The sequence below is a fragment of the Ruditapes philippinarum genome, unplaced genomic scaffold (assembly GCF_026571515.1).
Source record: "Ruditapes philippinarum isolate M1 unplaced genomic scaffold, ASM2657151v2 ctg8_1_1_1_1, whole genome shotgun sequence".
Lineage (NCBI taxonomy): Eukaryota > Metazoa > Mollusca > Bivalvia > Venerida > Veneridae > Ruditapes > Ruditapes philippinarum.
Genome location: NW_026856049.1, coordinates 332,329 through 355,575, shown reverse-complemented (window position 1 = coordinate 355,575; position 23,247 = coordinate 332,329). Strand labels below are relative to the sequence as shown.

The window sequence follows — 23,247 nt, the reverse complement described above, 5'->3', positions numbered from 1 at the left end:
TTGCCTCATAAAAATTACAAGTAGAATGTTTCCTCAAACTGCAGAAGTGATGCTTTTGCGTACACTTTACTACGAAAGGAAACTGTTACCTAGCTTTAACTTTCATTTAATCATGTGGCCAATGTTTGGTATTGTTATATGGGTAAGTAAAGTAAAACTGCGGACAAGTAAAAATTTCTGCCCAACTTGTCATTTGACAAGTGGCAAAATTCATTTTTCCACACCCCTGCAGTATATGAATCTGGCTCCTGAGTGTCTGTGGACAATTTTCTTGTACAAAACAGTTAAAGATTTATAATTTAAAGGAGAGGAAGCTATGACATCATACATTTAAAATCTGTATCAGCAATTTCATATTCCTGCAGGTTTACATTTTCTTGAAATTTACCGAGACTGTTTTCTGTCATCTTGTATTTGCAAAGATGATAAAGTATTATATAAGAAAATAATAAAATGGTAATTACTATCAGTGAACAAAATCTATATGTTGATAGTTTTATAATTTCTTATTCCCTTATCTTATGTTTGAGACAGATTTTTATCAGCCTTCCGTAAGACAGTTTGATGAATTGGTAAAAATGTCTTTTGAATATGCAGTGATCTTTATTATGCTCCCCGAAAAATTTCGGGGGAGCATATAGTCGTCGGGTTGTCCGTCCGTCAGTCCGTCCTTCCGTCCGTCCGTACGTCCCAACTCGTGTCCGGCCCATAACTTAGTTATTTGAAGTCGGATTTTAAAACTATTTCACAGAAATGATCACCATATTGAGACGACGTGTCGCGCGCAACATTTGGGTCGCTACCTTGAAGGTCAAGGTCACAGCATGACCTTGCATCAAAATCGTGTCCGGTCCATAACTTCTTTATTTGAAGTCGGATTTTAAAACTATTTCACAGAAATGATCACCATATTGAGACGACGTGTCGCGCGCAACATTTGGGTCACTACCTTGAAGGTCAAGGTCACAGCATGACCTTGCATCAAAATCGTGTCCGGTCCATAACTTCTTTATTTGAAGTCGGATTTTAAAACTATTTCACAGAAATGATCACCATATTGAGACGACGTGTCGCGCGCAACATTTGGGTCGCTACCTTGAAGGTCAAGGTCACAGCATGACCTTGCATCAAAATCGTGTCCGGTCCATAACTTCTTTATTTGAAGTCGGATTTTAAAACTATTTCACAGAAATGATCACCATATTGAGACGACGTGTTGCGCGCAACATTTGGGTCACTACCTTGAAGGTCAAGGTCACAGCATGACCTTGCATCAAAATTGTGTCCGGTCCATAACTTCTTTATTTGAAGTCTGATTTTACAACTATTTCACAGAAATGATCACCATATTAAGACTTCGTGTCGCGCCCAACATTTGGGTCGCTACTTTGAAGGTCAAGGTCACAGCATGACCTTGCAGCAAAATCATGTCTAGCCCATAACTTCCTTATTTGAAGTCTGATTTTACAACTGTTTCACAGAAATGATCACCATATTGAGACAATGTGTCGTGCACAACATTTGGGTTATTTTTACACTTTGAACTTTGCCTGTGACATAACTCTGACACTACAAGAGGTATACCTTCCTGTGTCCAAAACCTATTCGGGGAGCATCACCCGGTTCAACCGGCTCTTGTTTTGTTTATTGGTAGAATAAGATTATGGATTTTTCTAAACTACATGTATTGGTTTTTTTGGATATGATTTCAATACTTATTGCACAATGTGTTTTCAGGATACAGATAAGTCTATCTTTTGTATTTTTCCTGACATGTTTGACAGAGAGATAATTTACAGAATGATATGCATGCTACCATGATATCGTGAATTCCTTAGGGAATCAAAATGATCAAATTGTACTGTGCAAGTTTGTGAAAAATACAAAGATTAGGAAGATGTAATTTTTTTTCAGTAACAGATGAATATGTGAACACATTGGGTAATCTAAAATGTCTGATAACTTTGTTATATCAAAACATGTTGAATGCAAAGAGCCAATGCAAGAAAATGTTGGTCTGAACAGGGAAATTTTCCATTTTTCTAGTTTTAAACCTCTCTGTTATGTAAGTTTCTGGATTTAGTAATATTTATGGACATGCAGAAAATCAGTTATGTATAGCCTAGAAATTTAAATATTCTTCAATCCATTAATTCTCCTAAGATTAATATTAAAATCTGCAGCTTTAGGTAATGAGATACAAGTAAGCTCTATTCTTTTATGATGACAAAAAATGGGGAAAAAAAAAAGAAAAATGACAGTTATCAAATTTTTTCTGAAACTTAACATGAAATCAAGGTCAAATATGAAAATTTAGTTAAATTTTTACAAGAAAGAGATGTTTTTGTGTAAAAGCCCTTCACTACAATATACTATTTTTTATGTGTTTGCCTCTCGGAAGTAAGAAATAGAAATTGATTGTACCCCCACCACTTATGCTTGTATAGTTTTAATTGATCAGTAATAATTTAAGGTCTCATTTAAAAGTAATATTTCTTTACCAGACAGGTTTACCCAGGGATGAAAGGGATTAAAAGGATACAGTGACAGTTTTTGTGACAATTTCTTCCATAAATTAATGAGCAAGATGAGTTGTTTTGGAGGACGCATGCAGGAATATGACAGGATTTCCCTGGATCGTTTTGATGGAAGAAACCTACAGTCCACTGTTTATTTCCTGTCACATTTACACGAAGGTAGTTAATTAGATATAGTATATAACTAACAAGATTTTAATAATATATGGTACACAGATGTAACGTCATAAAATACAAGTATGAATCAGGGCTCAGGCCATTAAATAGTAACAGTTTTGCTCTTAAAAAATGGTTTCCAGATGATAACTGTTTAAGAATTCAATGGATTGAAATTATTTTTGGAACACATGTTTAACATCAAATACAGGTCTAGTTTGAATTCGAGTTCACCCCAGTTAATTTTTTGCTCAGATAGTATACATGACCACGCCCACTTGAGTCATAATCTGAGCCATTTATAACAATAAATTTGCTATCTTTCTTTAAGGTCCATTTTTGTCCATGATACCTTCTTGTAAATTTACTACTAGATGTATAATATCTCGTCTCAGTGGAGCTCTTGTTCGTGGTATTGTTACAAAGTACCTATATTTTAATGAGATACAATGAAATAATATTATAATGGAATATTTTATTTCAGATCATACTGCTGGACTTGCTGAAAAGATTTTTTGCAAAAGATTAAAATCCAAGTAAGAGCTTTGATATATTATATCATTGATACATTAAAAATGTATGCTAGGATTACATAAAAAGGAACAGCAGAAGGAAAACTACATACATGCGATAGAATTTATTTTAACTTGCATGAACTTCGAGATAAAAGAAAGAAAAATGTGGGTCAGATTTATCTGCCTTTAAATTTGAAAATTTTGCCTGTTTCTAGGGTTGATAATTCATAATCAAGTTTCTGCTTATGCAGTTTTTAGCTTGTCTTTTTTTTTTCAAACAAAACGAAGAAGAGTTATTGTTGTAGTGATGTTGGATGGATTTTGATAGAATCTTAGAATATTCTACATTATCCAGTTTGGTTTACTATCAAGATATAGTTGAGCACACTGTCTTAATTTAAGAATTTTCAATGTACATACTTAAATGGAATGAAGGGAACATAAATGATTAATGGAATTTGATGAAAATTTGTATCATGACCAAGGATAAAATGAAAAAAATAAGTCAATAGTAAAACAAAGGTTTGTAAGTCTTATGTATAATGTTTACTTAAGTTGTAATATCAGTGCTATTTCATCTTTTTACTGTTGATATCCTGGTTTTTCCTGTATTTCAGTAAAGACATTTTCCTGTACTGTTCTGAAGTCACACAGGTACTGTTGGTGGCCAGCAAGAAATACAGACATCTGAAACCTTATATAGTAAGCAAACTTTGTATGTAAAATTTCTCTCATTTGATGTGGGAGCATATAGCGTTGCACTTGTCCGTCCGTCCGTGCAAACATTTGATATTTATGAGCTTCATTCCGTAGTTAAATAAAGAACAAAAACTCATAAAATTCAAATTAAGAGCTATTTTTTTAGCTCACCTGTCACAAAGTGACAGGGTGAGCTTTTGTGATCGCTTTTCGTCTGGCGTCCGTCCATCCGTAAACTTTTACTTTAAAAGACATCTCCTCATAAACCACTAAGCCAATTTCATCCAAACTTCACAGGAATGTTCCTTTGGTGGTCACCTTTAAAAATTGTTCAAAGAATTTAATTCCATGCAGAACTCTGGTTGCCATGGCAACCAAAAGAAAAAACTTTAAATATCTTCTTTTAAAAAATCCAAAGAGCTAGAGCTTAGATATTTGACATGAAACATCTTCTAGTAAGTGTCTACTAAGTTTGTTCAAATAAAAGCCCTGGGGTCAAAATTGGCCCTGCCCCAGGGGGTCATTGATTTTCCCTATATGCATATAGTAAAAACTTAAAAAATCTTCTTTTAAAGAACCCAAAGAGCTAGAGCTAAGATATTTAGCATGAAACATCTTCTAATGAGTGTCTACCAAGTTTGTTCAAATAAAAGCCCTGGGGTCAAAATTGGCCCCGCCCCAGGGGGTCATTGATTTTCCCTATATGCATATAGTAAAAACTTAAAAAATCTTCTTTTAAAGAACTCAAAGAGCTAGAGCTAAGATATTTAGCATGAAACATGTTCTAATGGGTGTCTACCAAGTTTGTTCAAATAAAAGCACTGGGGTCAAAATTTGCCCCGCCCCGGGGGTCATTGATTTTCCCTATATGCATATAGTAAAAACGTAAAAAAATCTTCTTTTAAAGAACTCAAAGAGCTAGAGCTAAGATATTTAGCATGAAACATGTTCTAATGGGTGTCTACCAAGTTTGTTCAAATAAAAGCCCTGGGGCCAAAATTGGCCCCGCCCCGGGGTTATTATTTCTTATTATGGGAACGCCCCTGGCGGGCGGGCGGGCGGGAGGTCGGTTCAAAAGCCCGGGGCGGCGTCCAATTTTGTCCGGAGCAAAACTATCTCCTACATGTTATGGAGGGATTTTAAAACCTGAAACTTCATATAAATGTTCACCACTATGAGGAGCAGTGTCGCGCCACATGAACCAGGTCTCTAGGTCAAAGGTCAAGGTCACACTTAGAGCTCATTGAAAAATGCTTGTCCGGAGCAAAACTTCCACATGTATAGAGGGATTTCAATATTATTTGGCACAAATGTTCACCATTGTGAGGCGGAGTGTCGCGTGCAAGATTCAGGTCCTTGCGGCCAAGGTCAAGGTCACACATAGAGGTCAAAGTTCAGATAAAAATATGAAGATGTGTATATGGACCATTTAGTCATCATTTATTGAGGGATTGTAACACAAATGGTCATTATCAAGACTATGGCTGTGATACATATAATTTAGGTCAATATATACAAGGTCAAGGTCACTAAAGATGATGAAATATCCAGATTTTGTAAATAGAATTTAATCAAAGGGAGACAACAAAGTTATTACTTTGTTCATAAATGACTTACACAATTACTCCCCTTGATCTTTTTTCACTTTCAATTCTAAAAATAGAATTTAATCAAAGGGCATGAAATAATCCTCTTTCTTGGACTTGAGTATGTTCTAAAGAATGTAACATTTATTTACACATGTTTCATTCATTGGTCAAGATTCTTAACTGTGATAACTATGGTGTTCTGTAGACTTGGTATTTGTTCATAAAGATCATACAGTAATTACCTTATCAAATGTAAATACTTTCTCATAGAAATTTAATTATATTTTAATTTTCAAGTAAATATCAGTTCAGCTCATTCAAAGATTAAGAATTGTAATGAAATGTATTTCCCTAGAATAAAATCTTAAATCAGAATTTTCTAGTTATTAAATTACATGTACTTTTTATACGCACGTTTAAAAAAAAGATAAAAATATGAAGATGTGTATAGGGACGATTTAATCATCATTTATTGAGGATTGTAACACAAATGGTCATTATAATGACTACGGATGTGACACATGTACTTTAGGTCAATATATGCAAGGTCAAGGTCACTAAAGATGGTGAAATATCCAGATTTTGTCTGGAGCATATCTCCTACATGTATGGAAGAATTTTTATAATACTTTATGGAAATGTTCACCACCATGATATGTATTGCTCCATGCATGATCCAGGTCTCCAGGTCAAAGGTCAAGGTCACACTTAGAGCTCATTGAAAAACGGTTGTCCAGAGCAAAACTTCTACATTCATAGGGGGTTTTCAATATAACTTGGCACAAATGTTCACCATTGTGAGGCTGAGTGTCGCATGCAAAATTCAGATCCCTGCGACCAAAGTCAAGGTTACACATAGAGGTCAAAGTTCAGATAAAAATTTGAAGATGGTTATAGGGACCATTTAGTCATCATTTATTGATGGATTGTAGCACAAATGGTAACTATCATGACTACAGGTGTTACACATTTAATTTAGGTTAATATTTGCAAGGTCAAGGTCACTGGAGATGATTAAATATCCAGATGTTGTCCGGAGCATATTTTCTACATGCATGGAGGAATTTTAATGTTACTTTTATAGAATTGTTCACCACCATGAGACGTAGTGCCCTGCACATAAACCAAGTCTCTAGGTCAAAGGTGAAGGTCAGTTAGAGCTCATAGAAAAACACTTGTCTGGAGCAAAACTTCTACATGCATAGAGGGATTTCAATATAATTTGGCACAAATGTTCATCATTGTGAGGCTGAGTGCCGTGCATAAAATTCAGGTCCCTGCGACCAAGGTCAAGGTCACACATTCTGTGCATATCTTCCCTATTGATTTGTTTTAAGGTTCATTTAACAACACAGTGCCAAGAATAAAAACTTGCTTGCTAGATAACACTTATCCATAATGCCCCCATCTCCATCTAAAGCTTTTTCGTAAACGGGCGTATTTTGTGACTATGGCACCCTTGTTTCATTATAATTTATGTGTGTAGTAAAAACTTAACGTCATGAAACATCTTCTAATGGGTGTTTTCCAAGTTTGTTCAAATAAAAGCCCTGGGGTTTAAACTGGCCCCGCTCCGGGGGCCTGTATACAGGTGAGCGACCTCAGGGCCATCATGGCCCTCTTGTTGTTTTTATGAGCTAATTTTGCTTATGGACGTTGGTCCAGGTGGTGCTTATGAGCTGATTTGCCTCATAAACATCAAAAGTTGGTACGTCCGTACGTCCCGAAATCTTGTGAACGCAACTCCTCTTAAACTGGATGGCAGATTTTGCTTAAACTTACAGGGATGAACAACCTTAATATGTAAAGTAAATGGTAGTAAAGGAAGGAATTTTCGCTGCGACCAAATTTAACAGAATTATGGCCCTTTGTTGATTTTTTCACTATATACTATGTAGAAATTTTGTGAACGCAACTCCTCTTAAACCGGACAGCAGATTTTGCTTAAACTTCCAGGGATGAACAACCTTAATGTATAGATGGTAGTAAAGGAAGGAATTTTTGCTTCGACCAAATTTAACAGAATTATGGCCCTTTGTTGATTTTTTCACTCTATACTATGTAGAAATTTTGTGAACGCAACTCCTCTTAAACCGGATGGCAGATTTTGCTTAAACTTCCAGGGATGAACAACCTTAATGTGTAGATGGTAGTAAAGGAAGGAATTTTTTGCTGCGACCAAATTTAACAGAATTATGGCCCTTTGTTGATTTTTAGTTTTCAACTTGTGGCACATGTAGTCCAAAAAATATTTGACCTAGAGTCATTAGATTGACAGAACAGTGGCGTTTGGGGGCATCCGTGTCCTATGGACACATTTCTAGTTACAGTAGTAATGAGGATGTTTTTTGTTTTGAAGTCAATGAAGGAGAGCTAAGACTGACTGTTATAAATTATTCAATTTTCTGCTCTGAGCTAGTGACCCTGGTGTTTAAATTTGCTTATTAAATCTGTACGAAACAGAAAAGTGTCAGTTGAGACAACATCAAAATTTATCCAGTAATTACAATATATGTGTTTTGTTTGAGGAATATTAAATTAAAAAAAATAACCACATTGCAGGTAATTTCCCTAAGGGTAACTTAAATTAAGATTCAAAAAAACAAACTACGATTTTGGACCTTTGAGTAAATATTTCGATATTTAATGTTTCTAATGTTAAGGTCGAGGTGACAACAATTACTGTTCCAATTTCATATGCTGAAAATTATTCTAAGGTAAAAATATGACCCAAAAATGGTTGAATGCATCCAAAAAAAAAACAAAAAAAAAACCAACAATTTTCAATTTATGTTAGTGTATTTTCAAATTATCTACAGCATATTGTATGTGCACCAGCGGATCTATGTTCAAGTAATACAATTTTTATGTTTTAGGCCTCAGTGGAGTTCCTTTAAGAAAAACAAATTTTCAAATACTGGTATGAATATTTACTTGTCTTATTTAGTTTATAGATGAAAACTAAGAACTGGACTGTATTCTTTAATCATTTGTTTCTGCATTACAGAAAGGATTGAGTATAAATACACCAACTACTTTAGATATTCCTGATCCACTTTTTGAAGAGGTAAGATTAAATTCAGTCATACAAACTGAAATTGTTGTTTTATATCATTTGGTTCAAACTTTAAAGGCCATGTTTACTTTTAAAGTATTAGAAGCAACAGTAAGACAATTAATACCAATCAAATGAATTAATGAAAATTAGTCCAATTTAGCTCAAATATTTTAGGAAAAAGTAGAGCTATTGCCATGATTGTTCAGCAGCGCTAGCATTGTTTAACTTTTTAGCTCACCAAGGATATTTTTGTTAAGTTGTTGTTATGGTCATTAACTTCCATATGAACTATGCTTCTATAGTGAAACTTACTCTATGGATGCACCACGATGTGTTCTGTCGTACTCATTTTCAGACCAAATGGTCACTCTTAAATCTATGTCACAGGCTGTGATAGCAAAACATAAAAATTGATCATTAAATCAAACTGCAGTGACACCTGGAACCTCTAACTTTGTATGTAAATATTTAATTACACCAATGCTCATTTGTACAGCTCTTGCTATTGTTACAGTTTGCCTAAAAGTTTAAGTAACTGGGTACCCACAAGGACAAATCATAGATATATAATGGAAGTAATTTTGTATTTGGTTCACATGATTATTTTATTCAGCAAAGACACATTGCATCCCTATAGTCATCCTGATTGGAAAAAAGCTATATGTCTAGAGCTATATTTTACTAGATTAAGTAGTAATTAACTTGGTAAATGATATTTTTTATTTCAGAAAGAGAAGATCACAGTTACATTGCTGCCTGCATTTCATTGTCCAGGAAGTGTGATGTAAGAACATAGTATCTGGTTTTATGAATAATAATTTTATATTCTCTGATGACTGTTTTACTGTGAAGATTTGGGTGTATACTATATGTCTAATGCCATCTGTCATCTACTGCTGTTTTAAGCTGATTCATGTAAAGATTATCATGGATAAGTCCAGGCATAAGATATCTACTAGCCCGTATGACTTGTTACAGCCTTTTTAAAACAAAAGAGGCTTTTCACCCTATAAACAACAAAAGGTTATATATCAGTTTCTCCTACTTGGTATTTTTAAAGAAAAAAGTTGGTAAGCGAACAGCATGGGTTCTGATCAGACTGCGTGGAAGCGCAGGCTGGTCTGGATCCATGCTGGTCGCAAATGCATTATGTTGGTTTTGTCGTGATGCGGCTCATATATTGCTATAATATTAGTCTTGTGTTTGATGTACATTGTAGAAAGTGTTGTTTTGTAGGTTTTTGATCGAAGGTGCAGAAGGCACAGTGCTATATACAGGGGATTTCAGATGGGAACATTTTAACATAGAACAGATGCATCATCTCCAGTCAGGAGAAAGGTAATTTATTAACTGTAACTTAATGTTTGGTATATACATGTACCACTATCATAAAATACAAGATAGATATGTAAAAAGATGAAAAATGTGAAATTATAATATTTCCATCACATTCAAATGAGGAATATGGCAGTTACTGATAAAAAACAGAGCAATTATTTACCTGCATTGATTATTCATATACATTTGCTTTCTCATTAAGGGTATAAAGTTATATCTTAATATTTTTTTTTAAGTCTTTCAAGTTATTGCCCTCATCGCTTCTAAGTTAAAATACATATAAATACTTTGTTCGTACAAGTATTTTGGAAGATTCTATGACATTTGCCCCCCAGACAGTTGCCACCTGAATGTTGCCCCCTTTTTTGCATTGGAAGACATTGCCCCCTCGTATTTATGAAAGGGCAGTAAAAATTTTTAAGGGCGGACATTTGCCCTCTTTATTAAAAAGTTTGAAGGGTGAACATTTGCCTCATATATTAGGGTGTCACTACTGTTTTCTTTATATAAAGGTTCCAGCAAAAAATATAATAATAATTTAGTTAGCATTTTGTTCACTGATCTCAAACGTGTGTCGGTTTTATTATATGCATTATCCTTGATGATTATAACATGCTAGTATGTGAGCTTGTAAAAGAATACTTTGAATATTATTTATTATCTAGGGTTTCTTAGTTGTTGTTTTTTTGAAATCCATTTTGAAAGTACTATCATTCCTGTGCTTTATCATTGGTAACAAACAATTAGATATTTTAACATTTGTAATACAGGGGGGTGGGGGGCAAATGTCCACTCTTTAAATAAATTTAATACAGGCGCGCAAATGTCTGCCCCTTCCAAAGATACAAGGGGGAATGTGAGTTTACTATTTTTCAAAGAATTATTTTTTAAGTAAACAATACTTGCAGCAGATTCACTAAGATTGCATTAGTAGATAAATATTTTCTTTATTTTCTACAGTGTAAAAAAGATAAAGAGTTTATATGTTGACACTACATTTTGTTCCCCTGAGAATTTATACATACCAAGTCGACAGCAGTGCATAGATGCTGTATGCCAGTTGGTACATGAATGGACTTCCATTAGTCCAAAACATATTGTAAATATCTATCTACGAGCACAGTTTGGGCATGAACCATTGCTGAATGCTGTAGCCTCAAGACTTAATAAAAAGGTAATGTATTCAGAGTGTTTAATCACATTTTTAGCAGGATTATTAAGAATAGTAAGGCTGTACTTGTCAACTGATGATATGTGTGAAGTGTCCTGCAAATACATGTACCTATGTATTTGATGTGGTTGATGAGAAATTGCACCTAAGTGTTACTTGGTATATAGCAAGTTTATGTCGAGACCTCGGTTTGGATTGTTTTTAGATCACCTGGGTTCAAGGTTACTAAAACAAGAGTTTTGAATGAGATATTTGAAAAATACTTGGACAAAACAACACTTATGACAAAGCAGATATGTTGCAAAATTCATGTGCAGCCTTAACTTTAAATGATATTGACCATCAAAGTCTTGTTACATTAATGTATTTAGTTTTGCTTAAATTGCCATAAATTTGTTATTTATTGATTGATTCCACTCTAATTTAGCTAAAGAAAACAACAACAACAATGGGATGGTCATGATGCCCGGCACATCAAGTTAAATACTGGAAGAAGGACAAGGCTATAGTAATGCTTTTGTATATTACAGGTCCATGTAAATAATCATAAATTTGGAATATATAACAGAATACAGGAATTTCATGGTAACTTCACATCAGATGGGCTAAACACTCAACTACATGCCTGTGATAAAAATGTAAGATTTTCTTACTTTGTGGAATGAAAATATTGTCTGCCTAACATTGTGAAATTAACAAAAAAACATACAGATGTATTATTTAAGAAATAGTTCATCCCAAACTGTGATTTTATTGCTCAATAGATCACTGTTTGGAATCCAGATGCAAGGAATTATATCACGAGGGCGTAGCCCCAGTGATATGATGATACACATCCGAACAACAAACAGTGATTTTATCAAGCAATAAAATCACTGATTTGGATATACTTTTTCCATTCAAACATGACAACAACAGATAAATACTGATATGAAGCTAAACTGCACCTGATTTGTTTCTGTACTTATTTCAGCGCATCGAATTTTTAGTGGTTACGTCACATGTATATAATGATTACGTCACATGTCTAAATATAGATTATCACCAGTGATTTTATAGCATAATAACACACTTTTGGTCCTTCTATGTTAAATAGGGAAAAATGCGGGTTGTGTTAGAATTACATATAACATTCAAGATCTAATTAAGTTTTCATATTTTGTTAATGATAGATAATTGATTTGGTATGTTTATATGGCCTCTGTATATGAAATGGTACAATCATATGAGTGTGACAAGGACTGGCAGTAGCAGACAACTGGTAACTCTTACTTTATCAGAAGGATGTCATATTGGCTGAATTATTTTGAGCCATCAGTATATACGAGTAGTATACTGATTATTACTCAAAATTTAGTTACAACAGAAGTTCAATCAAGTCTAATGGAATAAGCTAAAAAGGTGTATCTGCTTCAAAAGTTTAAAACTTTTCCCATGTCATTAATGTAAGAAAAGTATATGTTTATTTCTTTTTCTTGTTATATTTAGTGTATGATAGAAGTTGATGGTGAAGAGGTTTTATGTAGTGAAACACATGATGCAGATAAAGTTCTAGCTATACTACCTACCACCATGTACTTCACACAGTTCTCACACCTCACCCTTGATAAGATTATAAAGAAAATAAATAGGTATGTGACATCAACTTTCATTAAAACTATTGTTTATAGCCATATTATTTACCCCAATTAAGTTCAAAAACAAAAGATATTTCCCATAAAGGTGATTTTTAACTCGATTTTTATACTGAAAAAAAAGATAAAGGTATTGTAACAGTCATGTTGGCTTGGCCATTGCCATCTGCAAACTTTTAAATGGATTGTCTTCAAACCTGAATATAAGAAATCTATTAGGATAGACCTTTAACTTAACCAGATAGACCTTCACTCATAAATAACCTTAACCTGTAAGGTCAAATTATTGAAATTTTCATTTTTATGCTGTAACTGGCTGTAACTTTATTGTTATTTTATTAGTATTTAATTGTTATCACAAAATGAAACAAACTTGATTTGGCATACACTTTAGATTATCATGTTGTTTTCATTAACTTGCACTAATAAGGGCTGTTGTTGTTTGTTTATTTCAGCAATTTTTTCAGAGCTTGCTATTCCTTCCATTCCTCATACACGGAGGTAAAAGACCTGATATCATACCTGAAACCAGAGAGAGTTTTTCCAAATGTCAAACCCCCTTCTGATAGCTCATTGGCTGTGGTAATTCTTTTTCTGTAATGTTTGATAAAACACTTGAAATAATATTATCATATATACACATTAAATAATTGAATTATATTGTTGTTTAGACAGTAAATGTGTAATGATGAAAAAGTGGAGGTTCATTGCTTTTCACAACACCTGTTGATCTGTCTGTCTGTCTGTCCATCTGTCTGTAGACCACACCTTGACCAACCAATAAGTAGAGAACTCTATGGCCTCCAGTTTCCCCGAGTGATCTTGAAATCAGTTTAAGGTAAAGGACACTGTGTCCTTAAGGTCAAAAAACTTGTCCAATAACTATACAGAATGCTTTGGCTTAAAGGTCATTACTTATTGGTTGCCATGAGATGGGAAACTTTTCTTGTTTATCATGTTTTTAGATGATATTATGCATGTATGATTAAACTTGATAAAAGCTATATTTTTCTTCTCAGGTTGATTTTGAAGTAATGTGAAAGTTAGCATATTGTCATGAATTGGCATCTGCATATATAGGTAGGCATTACTAACATTTTACTGCCTCTCATTAATTTGAATATTTTTGTTTTTCAGACACAACATAGATTAAATACAATGCTAAAAGAATGCATGGAAACTGGGGCAGGGGAGATAATTCAAGAACAAGAGGTGAAGGAGCTTGGCACTCTGAAGACAAGATCAGGAAGACAAATAAATAAGAGAAAGGAAAGAGGTAAATCTTGTCTTCCAAACAACCAGATTGTTTTTATTGTAATCCAATGATTAAAAGGCCAGTATCAGAATACATTGTTTTATTTTTCTTGACATTTTTTTAGCTGGTCTGCTCAGTGCTTTGTTATTGGAAGTTGTTCGTTGTTATTCACAATTTCTTCTAACAACATTTCTTAAACCACTGTTGAATTTATTTTGATCAACCTTAGATGGCCCTCTACAAAAATATACAAATGGTTCCGAAGGAATACACAAGTAGGTCACGGACTTTAAAAGATATTCATTTCAGAAATGGTCACTTAGTTCCCATAGACTTACAAAGTAAAAATTTCAATGCCCAGAGCATATATACAAAACTTTTTACCCTCTTGATTATCTGTATGTCCTACAGATTTGATGTCTGAAATAGGCATTGCAGTTTGATACTGAAAATTCTATGGAAATTTGCAAAAAATATATCAGGCCTTGACATTAACTTTTTATTTGGTTGTCCTGTCGGGCAAGTACTTTTGAAAATTACTTGCCCTGACCCAAAGCTTGCTTGCCCTGACCTAAACCGGTAAAGTGTTGAAAACAACCCTACATTTATAAGTAAGGTTTGAGAAAAAGGGTTGGCAATCTTTGAAAATGGGGTTTATTTATTCTCTTATCATGCATGGGTTTCATTATAAGCCGTACAGGCTTATAATTTTAAGAAATTAAGACATTTTGTGACAAAATCATACTCATTTTTTCACTAAAATTGGTTGGAAATAGAAGGAAGGTTAAAAGGGGCTAAACAAGATTTTAAAATGTTTTCAGTAATTAAGTTACATGTATTTTGAAGAGAAAAAAAAGTAAAAAAAAAATGGTTATGGTTATTGTGACAAAAAAAAGTTTTGTGCATTTGATATATAAAAATCACTTAGATAAAGTACTTTCTTCATAAAAGAATTTTATAAAGTTGTGGACAGAAACTTAGTAGGTTTTTTGTTTACCACATCTTAAGTCGCGAAAATATGTGACAATTTCATTTACCGATTTTGTATTCTTTTTACTTTCTTAATTTACATCTTTTTTCCTTGTGGATATGACTCTGTAACACATTTGTAGATGAATTGTTATTATTTTCACAATTATCTACAGGAGAAACATTTTTTCTTTGAGGATATACAATAAATTTTAGATTTTAACGGCAAAAATAAACAGCCAGAAATCGGCAAATGTTTAGACGGCTAAATTAAACTATAAGTTCAAGGTTGTGATTTGAACTTCAACAGGGTTTGAACACCTTTAATAAGAGGAGGTGTTGACATAATTAATAATGCTAATCAAGTTTTGACATATTCATCAGACAACCGGATAGTCTGTGTACATGTACAATTGCCCATGCTGTGAGGTTCGTTATTTATCGTATCCACAAATGTGATTCGATTTAATTAAGTCTAATTAAGATTGAAATTGTAATTTGCAAGGATTATTGGTCATAATATTGGAATTTAATATGTTTACTTATGATTTTTTTCACTTGCCCTGTCGGACAAGTTCTTTTGAAATTCACTTGCCCTGACCAAACTTTTGGTTGTCCCGGGCAGTCGGACAACCGTTAATGTCGAGCCCTGTATATATCACATTTTTAGCCACTTTCGATTAATAGTTTGCTTTCATACTTTTCATTAGGTAGTTAGATGTTTGTGTCACTTAGCTGTTTACTTACTGTTATTTTTAGCTGATGAGGAATGGAAATTAGACTGGGGAATATTCTCCTGCAAAAAATAACAAAACATTTTTAGCTCGACTTTTTTTTTTTCTATTTTAAGAAATTGCGTGTTACTATTTATAGAAATTGCGTGTTTCTATTTTTAGAATTACGTGTTACTATTTATAGAAATTGCGTGTTTCTATTTTTAGAATTGCGTGTTTCTATTTTTAGAATTGTGTGTTACTATTTATATAATTGCGTGTTTCTATTTTTAGAATTGCGTGTAACTATTTTTAGAATTGCGTGTTACTATTTATAGAATTGCGTGTTACTATTTTTAGAATTGCGTGTTACTATTTATAGAAATTGCTTGTTACTATTTTTAGAATTGCTTGTTACTATTTTTAGAATTGCATGTTTCTATTTTTAGAATTGCGTGTTTCTATTTTTAGAATTGCGTGTTACTATTTAAAGAATTGCGTGTTACTATTTTTAGATTTGCGTGTTACTATTTATAGAATTGCGTGTTACTATTTATAGAATTGCTTGTTTCTATTTATAGAATTGCTTGTTTCTATTTATAGAATTGCGTGTTTCTATTTTTAGAATTGCGTGTTTCTATTTTTAGAAATTGCGTGTTACTATTTTTAGAATTGCGTGTTACTATTTATAGAATTGCGTGTTACTATTTTTAGAATTGCATGTTTCTATTTTTAGAATTGCGTGTTTCTATTTTTAGAATTGTGTGTTACTATTTATAGAATTAGGTGTTTCTATTTTTAGAAATTGCGTGTTTCTATTTTTAGAATTGCGTGTTACTATTTATAGAATTGCGTGTTACTATTTATAGAATTGCGTGTTTCTATTTATAGAATTGCTTGTTTCTATTTACAGAATTGCGTGTTTCTATTTTAGAATTGCGTGTTTCTATTTTTAGAAATTGCGTGTTACTATTTATACAAATTGCGTGTTTCTATTTTTAGAATTGCGTGTTTCTATTTTTAGAATTGCGTGTTACTATTTATAGAATTGTGTGTTACTATTTTTAGATTTGCATGTTTCTATTTATAGAATTGCATGTTACTATTTATAGAATTGCGTGTTTCTATTTATAGAATTGCGTGTTACTATTTTTAGAGTTGCGTGTTTCTATTTATAGAATTGCGTGTTTCTATTTTTAGAATTGTGTGTTACTATTTATAGAATTGCGTGTTACTATTTTTAGAATTGTGTGTTACTATTGATAGAATTGCATGTTACTATTTATAGAATTGCGTGTTACTATTTTTAGAATTGCTTGTTTCTATTTATAGAATTGCGTGTTTCTATTATTAGAATTGCGTGTTCTATTTATAGAATTGCGTGTTACTATTTGTAGAATTGCGTGATTCTATTTATAGAATTGCGTGTTACCATTCATAGAATTGCGTGTTGCTTTTTATAGAATTGCTTGTTTCTATTTATAGAATTGCGTGTTTCTATTTATAGAATTGAGTGTTTCTATTTATAGAATTGCGTGTTTCTATTTATTGAATTGCGTGTTTCTATTTATAGAATTGCGTGTTTCTATTTATAGAATTGCGTGTTTCTATTCATATATATATATATATATATATATATACAAAATAGATAAATAAAGCTAATGTGACAAGACAGACCAACTTAATTTATAAAAAGGAAACGTTAAGATATGTTCAAACCTTTCTATGTTTGCGTTTAGAAAAAGTAAAAAGTCGAGCGTTGCCCCCGCCCGGCGGTGGCTCTTGTTAGCTTAATGACTGACATTTACAATGATCTCTATCTTCGTATCATTAACTATGGCCCTAGTTACAACCTTCTTCAAAAAGATTATTACTTCTTTCATATACATGCACGACATGTAATTTCTATTTTAATGTAGATATGAAGGCAAGAATGATTGTATATGACATATTGATACTGATGAACATTTATACAATGTAACATATCAAAACAGGGGGGAAAAAAACTTCTTTCTTTAATAGAATCTACAAGTGATGCAGAAAGCCTCGACTTTGGTACCCCTGTAAAGTCTGCAAAGTTAAGTTCTTTAGAGGCTGGGGAACCAGTGAGTCCTGCAAGTTCTACATCAACAAAAAAAGGGCGTGGGCGAGGAAGGGGCAAAGGGAAGACAGAGACAGTCTCTCAACCTGGTGTTGGAACAAGGCGTAGCACAAGAAGATCAGCGGCAACATCCTCCCCTCAAAACGTAGGATTAAATCAAATAATAATTAATATGTCCAAAGACAATACAAAAAGTGTAGATTTACAGTTAAGTCATCATATTCTCAAAATCATTTACAGCATTGAAGAATGAAAGACTATTTTTATAAAAACTATTTTTAATATCCATCATATTGTATGTGTCAAAATTCACTGAATGTAAATTTTCATACTTCATGGAAAACTAAATATTACAATCTAAATATAAAATGTTGAAATTGGAAAGTTTTAATTGTCACTCAGCTTGATTAGGTATAACAAATTGTTTTCTAGAAGTAAATGTTAAAAATGTTGCTTTTTGCATAAAAGATAACCAATAGCTAAACACTTTTTTTATGTCTGCTAGACAACTCCTAAGAAGTTAAAGAAATCTGAAAGATCTCCGACACCAGATTTGTTTTTGACCCCTGTAAGTGACAGCATTGATCAGCAGTCATCATTCTGTGGTAGTGAGAGAAGTGATAGTGAACTCAGTCTTTTCTCCAGTCAGAAAAGTATTGATCTTCCAGTGAGGTAAATCTTATTGTAGTTACTTTAAGGTTTATTGTAAATTTCACACAGCAAAGTTGTCAGAGGGTGTACAACTTGGTTGGGATCAACTTGTTTATCTGTCAGGTTTTGCTTATATCAAGAACATTGCTTAAAACTGTTGGAGGCACCAACATAAGATTCATAGATGGATAGATTCATTAAAATCCAGTGCAAAATTTTTTTGGGGGGATTCTTCTTTTTTTTTTTCAAATCTATGCCCCTGTTATTTTAGGCCTGAGAAAATTACTGCATATGTTGTTATGCACCTTGTCATCTGTCTGTCCATTCGTCTGTTTTAGCAATTTCCTGTTCTGTCTGTATTTTTTAGATAGAAAGAAATTAAAACTTTAGGTAAAAATATTACTTAAAATGTGACGATGTGCTACCTGAGATTAAAACTGATTTCTCTTCAAACTTGAGATAATTGTTGACAGTCAGTCTGTGGAGCATGCTGAATTATGACCACTTTTATATGTTGCTTTTATTTAATCATCCAACACTGAGGATAGTGAAATTCCCTGTTCACAGTCAAGTCTTGTTTGATTTGCTTGACTTAATATATTTAAAAGACTTTGCAACATATGCCAGGATAAGTATCTTATTATGAGTAAATTTAAACTTTAAGTCTTATGAATATAAAGGAAGTATTTTGAATTTTGTTTCTGTTGTAGTGCTGACACTGGGAGTAGTTGGACAGCAGGTAGTTTCCTTGCTGCAGTTAGTTCTAGCAGTGAAGATGACACTGGTGCTGGCAGATGTTGTATGTTTGATGATGAAGAACAGACAGATGAACATTTTGAAGATCGTTGTCTATTCACTGATACTGAAGAGGAAGATCTTACTTCTAAGGTTTATTTGTTATTTTGAAAAGGCTTTCTTTTAGATGTTTTAGCTCGACTATTCGCAGAATAATCGAGCTTATACAGTCACCCATTTGTCGGTGTCCCTTTGGTTAAGTTTTTGCATGCAAGCTAGTATCTCCATAACTACTGAAGGGAATGAATTGAAACTTCACACACTTGTTCTCTTTGATTATCTTACATGATTGGCACAATCCCATAACTCTGATTTGCTTTTTTGCATAATTATTCCCCTTTTTCAACAAAAAAAATTCTTGGTTAAGATTTTGCATGTAAGCTGGTATCTCCATAACTACTGAAGGGAATGGATTAAAACTTCACACACTTTTTCTCTGTGATTATCCAACAAGATTGGCTCAAGTCCCATAACTCTGATTTGCTTTTTTGTATAATTATGTCCTTTTTTCGACTTAGAAATTCTTGGTTAAGTTTTTTGAGTGTAACTACTGAAGGGTTTGTGCCTTTTTTTGGGACAATTTTATGCAGTCATTATAATCAAGCAGTGATTTACTCGATTATACATCTTAATAACAATTTTATGTATTCATATAGGTATTACGTAAGCATTAATATACTCAATGAAACACCCTTGTCACAACTTTTTTGAATAGTCGAGCGTCACTGTCCTCCAACAGTTCTTGTTTTATTTTTTGGAGGCTTTGGTCTCCATTTTGTAAACTTTACCCCTGAACAATCCAGTAGTAAGTAACTGATCAAGTTGTAAGTAACTGGTTTGAGGCAGTCTGTTGGTCTGACTGTTTTTGAGTTCTGATTCTCAATAACTTTCAACCAATTTGGATAAAACTTGATTACAAGAAGTGACTTAATGCCTACTTGTGCATAATTTTAGAAATATGACCTTAACTATCAAGGTTAATTTCTTGAACTTTGCTTAAATTGGCTATAGCTTAGATGATAGTGACTGTAAATTGAAATGTGCCAACAAGCAGGTCAAACTGAACTTAACTTTTTTATGCAGATCCTTGTCTGGTCTACTGCCTTCGGATTGAGTTAGAGGTCAGCAGGTCAAGGTCAAGGGCATTACAAATTTGCTTACACAACCTTTATTTATTATCTGTTTTTCATATTTGGAAGGAACATACCTTGGATGGTCCAATATTGGGAGTCAGTCACATGGTCAAGGTCACCTGTGCTAAAAATAGATTTTTTACACTTTCATTGTGCAGCCTTTATTTTTTGTTGCCAGTGTCTTGTATTTTGAAAGAAAATCTCAGATGATCTTTTAAATTTGTGTGTAATTTGGGGTTACTGGGTTCAAGGTCAATGTCTTGATTTATATATATTTGATGAAATTGTTACATTGAATATTTTCCAACTTCATCAAATAGCAATGACATACTAACTTTGATATTTCATAATAACAAAAGGTCATGACTGTGTCAAGTTATATAACTTTATTGTGCCCCCACATTAGTGGCGGGCATTTAGATTTACCCTTGTCCGTCCGTCCGTCCATCCTTCCGTCAGTCCGTCCGTCCGTCCGTCCTTCCGTCCGTCCGTCCGTTCACTTTTGTGTCGCACGTAACTCAAAAAGTATTTGACCTAGAGTCATGAAACTTTACAGGAATGTTGATCAGCATGTGTAGTTGTGCACCTGGGTATTTTCGTCTGGATATTTTTAGTATTTTCAGAGTTATTGCCCTTGACTTAGTAAAATTTTGCAATTTTCAACTTGTGTCGCATGTAACTCAAAAAGTATTTGACCTAGAGTCATGAAACTTTACAGGAATGTTGATCAGCATGTGTAGTTGTGCACCTGGGTATTTTCATGTGGATATTTTTAGTATTTTCAGAGTTATTGCCCTTGACTTAGTAAAATTTTGCAATTTTTCAACTTGTGTCACACGTAACTCAAAAAGTATTTGACCTAGTGTCAATGAAACTTTACAGGAATGTTAATCAGCATGTGTAGTTGTGCACCTGGGTATTTTTCGTCTGGATATTTTAAGTATTTTCGGAGTTATTGCCCTTGACTCAGTAAAATTTTGCAATTTTCAACTTGTGTCGCATGTAACTCAAAAAGTATTTGACCTAGAGTCATGAAACTTTACAGGAATGTTGATCAGCATGTGTTGTTGTGCATCTGGGTATTTTCGTGTGGATATTTTTTGTATTTTCAGAGTTATTGCCCTTGACTTAGTAAAATTTTGCAATTTTCAACTTGTGTCGCACGTAACTCAAAAAGTATTTAACCTAGAGTTATGAAACTTAAAAGGAATGTTGATCAGCATGTGTAGTTGTGCACCTGGGTATTTTCGTGTGGATATTTTTAGTATTTTTAGAGTTATTGCCCTTGACTTAGTAAAATTTTGCAATTTTCAACTTGTGTCGCACGTAACTCAAAAAGTATTTGACCTAGAGTCATGTAACTTTACAGGAATATTGATCAGCATGTGCAGTTGTTCACCAGGTATTTTCGTCTAGATTTATTTAGTATTTTTAGAGTTATTGCCCTTCACTTAGAAAATTTTTGCAATTTTCAACTTGTGTCGCAAGTTACTCAAAAAGGATTTGACATAGTCATTAAACCTTATGGGCAGGTTGCTCAGCATATTTAGATTTGCACCTAGGGTTTCGCTTGTGGATTTATCCAGTGTTTGTAGACTTATTTCCCTTGACTTAGTAAAAAGATTGACAGAACAGTGGCGCGGTGGGGGCACCCGTGTCCTATGGACACATTTCTAGTTTACAATTCTTTGGCAATTTTTCAGCCCATAACTGCGTAAATGGGTAAATCTTTTTTTGAAAATTTGTTACTGACAACAATCTTGGCAGGGGCATATGTGTATCAAACATGTTCTGGTTATTGCTAAAAAACTGTCAGATATATTCACTTCAGTGTAAACTATTAAGGGCAGGTAATTCTCCCATTAATTTTTGCATAATTTTGCCACCGTCCCTTCTTTGCTTTTATCATTCTATCCTGCACTGTGTAAAGTGGAATGTGTTGCTCCTTGGACAACTCTTGAATTAAAAAAGTATGTTTCTGTTAAAGGGACCTCTGTACTCTCATATAATGTATAGCGTTATTGAACATTGTCATTTTACTTTCTGTAGGAATCAGTTAGTCCTCAAGATGATGTAGATACTGATCACAACCAGGCTTTGAATAAGCCAAAGGGTAAAACAGAAAGCCCAGTCCATACTAAAAGGGGTAGAAGAGGGATGAAGATTAAAACAGTGTCAGCTAAAGATGATATTTGTATTGAGCAAGGACAAACTATTGATGATGACAAGGATCAAGTTGATGAAAAATCTTCAAAGTTAAAAGACAAGGAAAAAGATCACACTGATGTAAGGAACAATGATAAAACTTTACAAAGTGAATCAGTTTTAAACATTGATAGTACTTTGGAGAAAGAATACTATGACAAAGATGGCAGATTAAATCAAAGTGATAGTAGCATTGTTCAAGGAGAGAGAGATAATATTGATACTTTAAGTGATAAGAACTCTTTGCTAACTGAAGCTACAAATACTTCATATGCAACTAAATATGTTGAAGATGTCAAAGGAGAAGAGGCTAGATCAAAAGGTTTAAGTCAAGAACATGAAGACATTGTATCTGAATTACAACTTCATTTATCAGAGTCTACTCCTGGCAGTGATCAAGATTTTGTTGCTACGAAGGTAGACACCGTGGGGGAAGAAATAGTTTTCATTGATAGTAGTGATTCAGAAGATGAAGTCACCAATGTAGATCAAGATAATGATTGTATCAAAAACATTAAAACTGTCAGTAAATCAGAAACGGAATCCAATGTGGAAAAAGTTAGTTCACCTATGAGGAGCAATTCACCAAGTGCATTAGAAGATAAATCACAAGCTCAAAGTAAAGGTATGATGTTACTGAAATAATCTTTATTCATTATTGACATGTAATTATTTCTACGTCCCTCAAAGCAGTTGTTTTCCCACATTTCAACGCTATTTAGAAAAAG

At 33.4% G+C, this 23,247-nt stretch overlaps 1 protein-coding gene and 1 long non-coding RNA gene across 3 annotated transcripts in view; one reads left to right on the top strand and one right to left on the bottom strand.

The window, feature by feature from the left end:
* LOC132745247 (uncharacterized) overlaps positions 1-23,247 on the bottom strand; it is a 91,138-nt gene that overhangs the window by 66,026 nt on the left and 1,865 nt on the right. The gene's annotated exons all lie outside the window — the stretch shown is intronic.
* LOC132745244 (protein artemis-like) overlaps positions 1-23,247 on the top strand; it is a 24,610-nt gene extending 1,363 nt beyond the window's left edge. For both annotated transcript variants that reach the window (XM_060734103.1, XM_060734104.1), the window contains exons 2-16: positions 2,505-2,696; positions 3,178-3,229; positions 3,826-3,910; positions 8,504-8,563; positions 9,283-9,338; positions 9,791-9,892; positions 10,853-11,066; positions 11,594-11,701; positions 12,552-12,694; positions 13,153-13,279; positions 13,835-13,973; positions 17,657-17,880; positions 18,241-18,407; positions 19,097-19,274; positions 22,364-23,247. In XM_060734103.1, the coding sequence (XP_060590086.1) occupies positions 2,579-2,696; positions 3,178-3,229; positions 3,826-3,910; positions 8,504-8,563; positions 9,283-9,338; positions 9,791-9,892; positions 10,853-11,066; positions 11,594-11,701; positions 12,552-12,694; positions 13,153-13,279; positions 13,835-13,973; positions 17,657-17,880; positions 18,241-18,407; positions 19,097-19,274; positions 22,364-23,164 (2,574 nt within the window). In that variant the 5' untranslated portion in view covers positions 2,505-2,578 and the 3' untranslated portion in view covers positions 23,165-23,247. The remainder of the gene's footprint in view (positions 1-2,504; positions 2,697-3,177; positions 3,230-3,825; positions 3,911-8,503; positions 8,564-9,282; positions 9,339-9,790; positions 9,893-10,852; positions 11,067-11,593; positions 11,702-12,551; positions 12,695-13,152; positions 13,280-13,834; positions 13,974-17,656; positions 17,881-18,240; positions 18,408-19,096; positions 19,275-22,363) is intronic.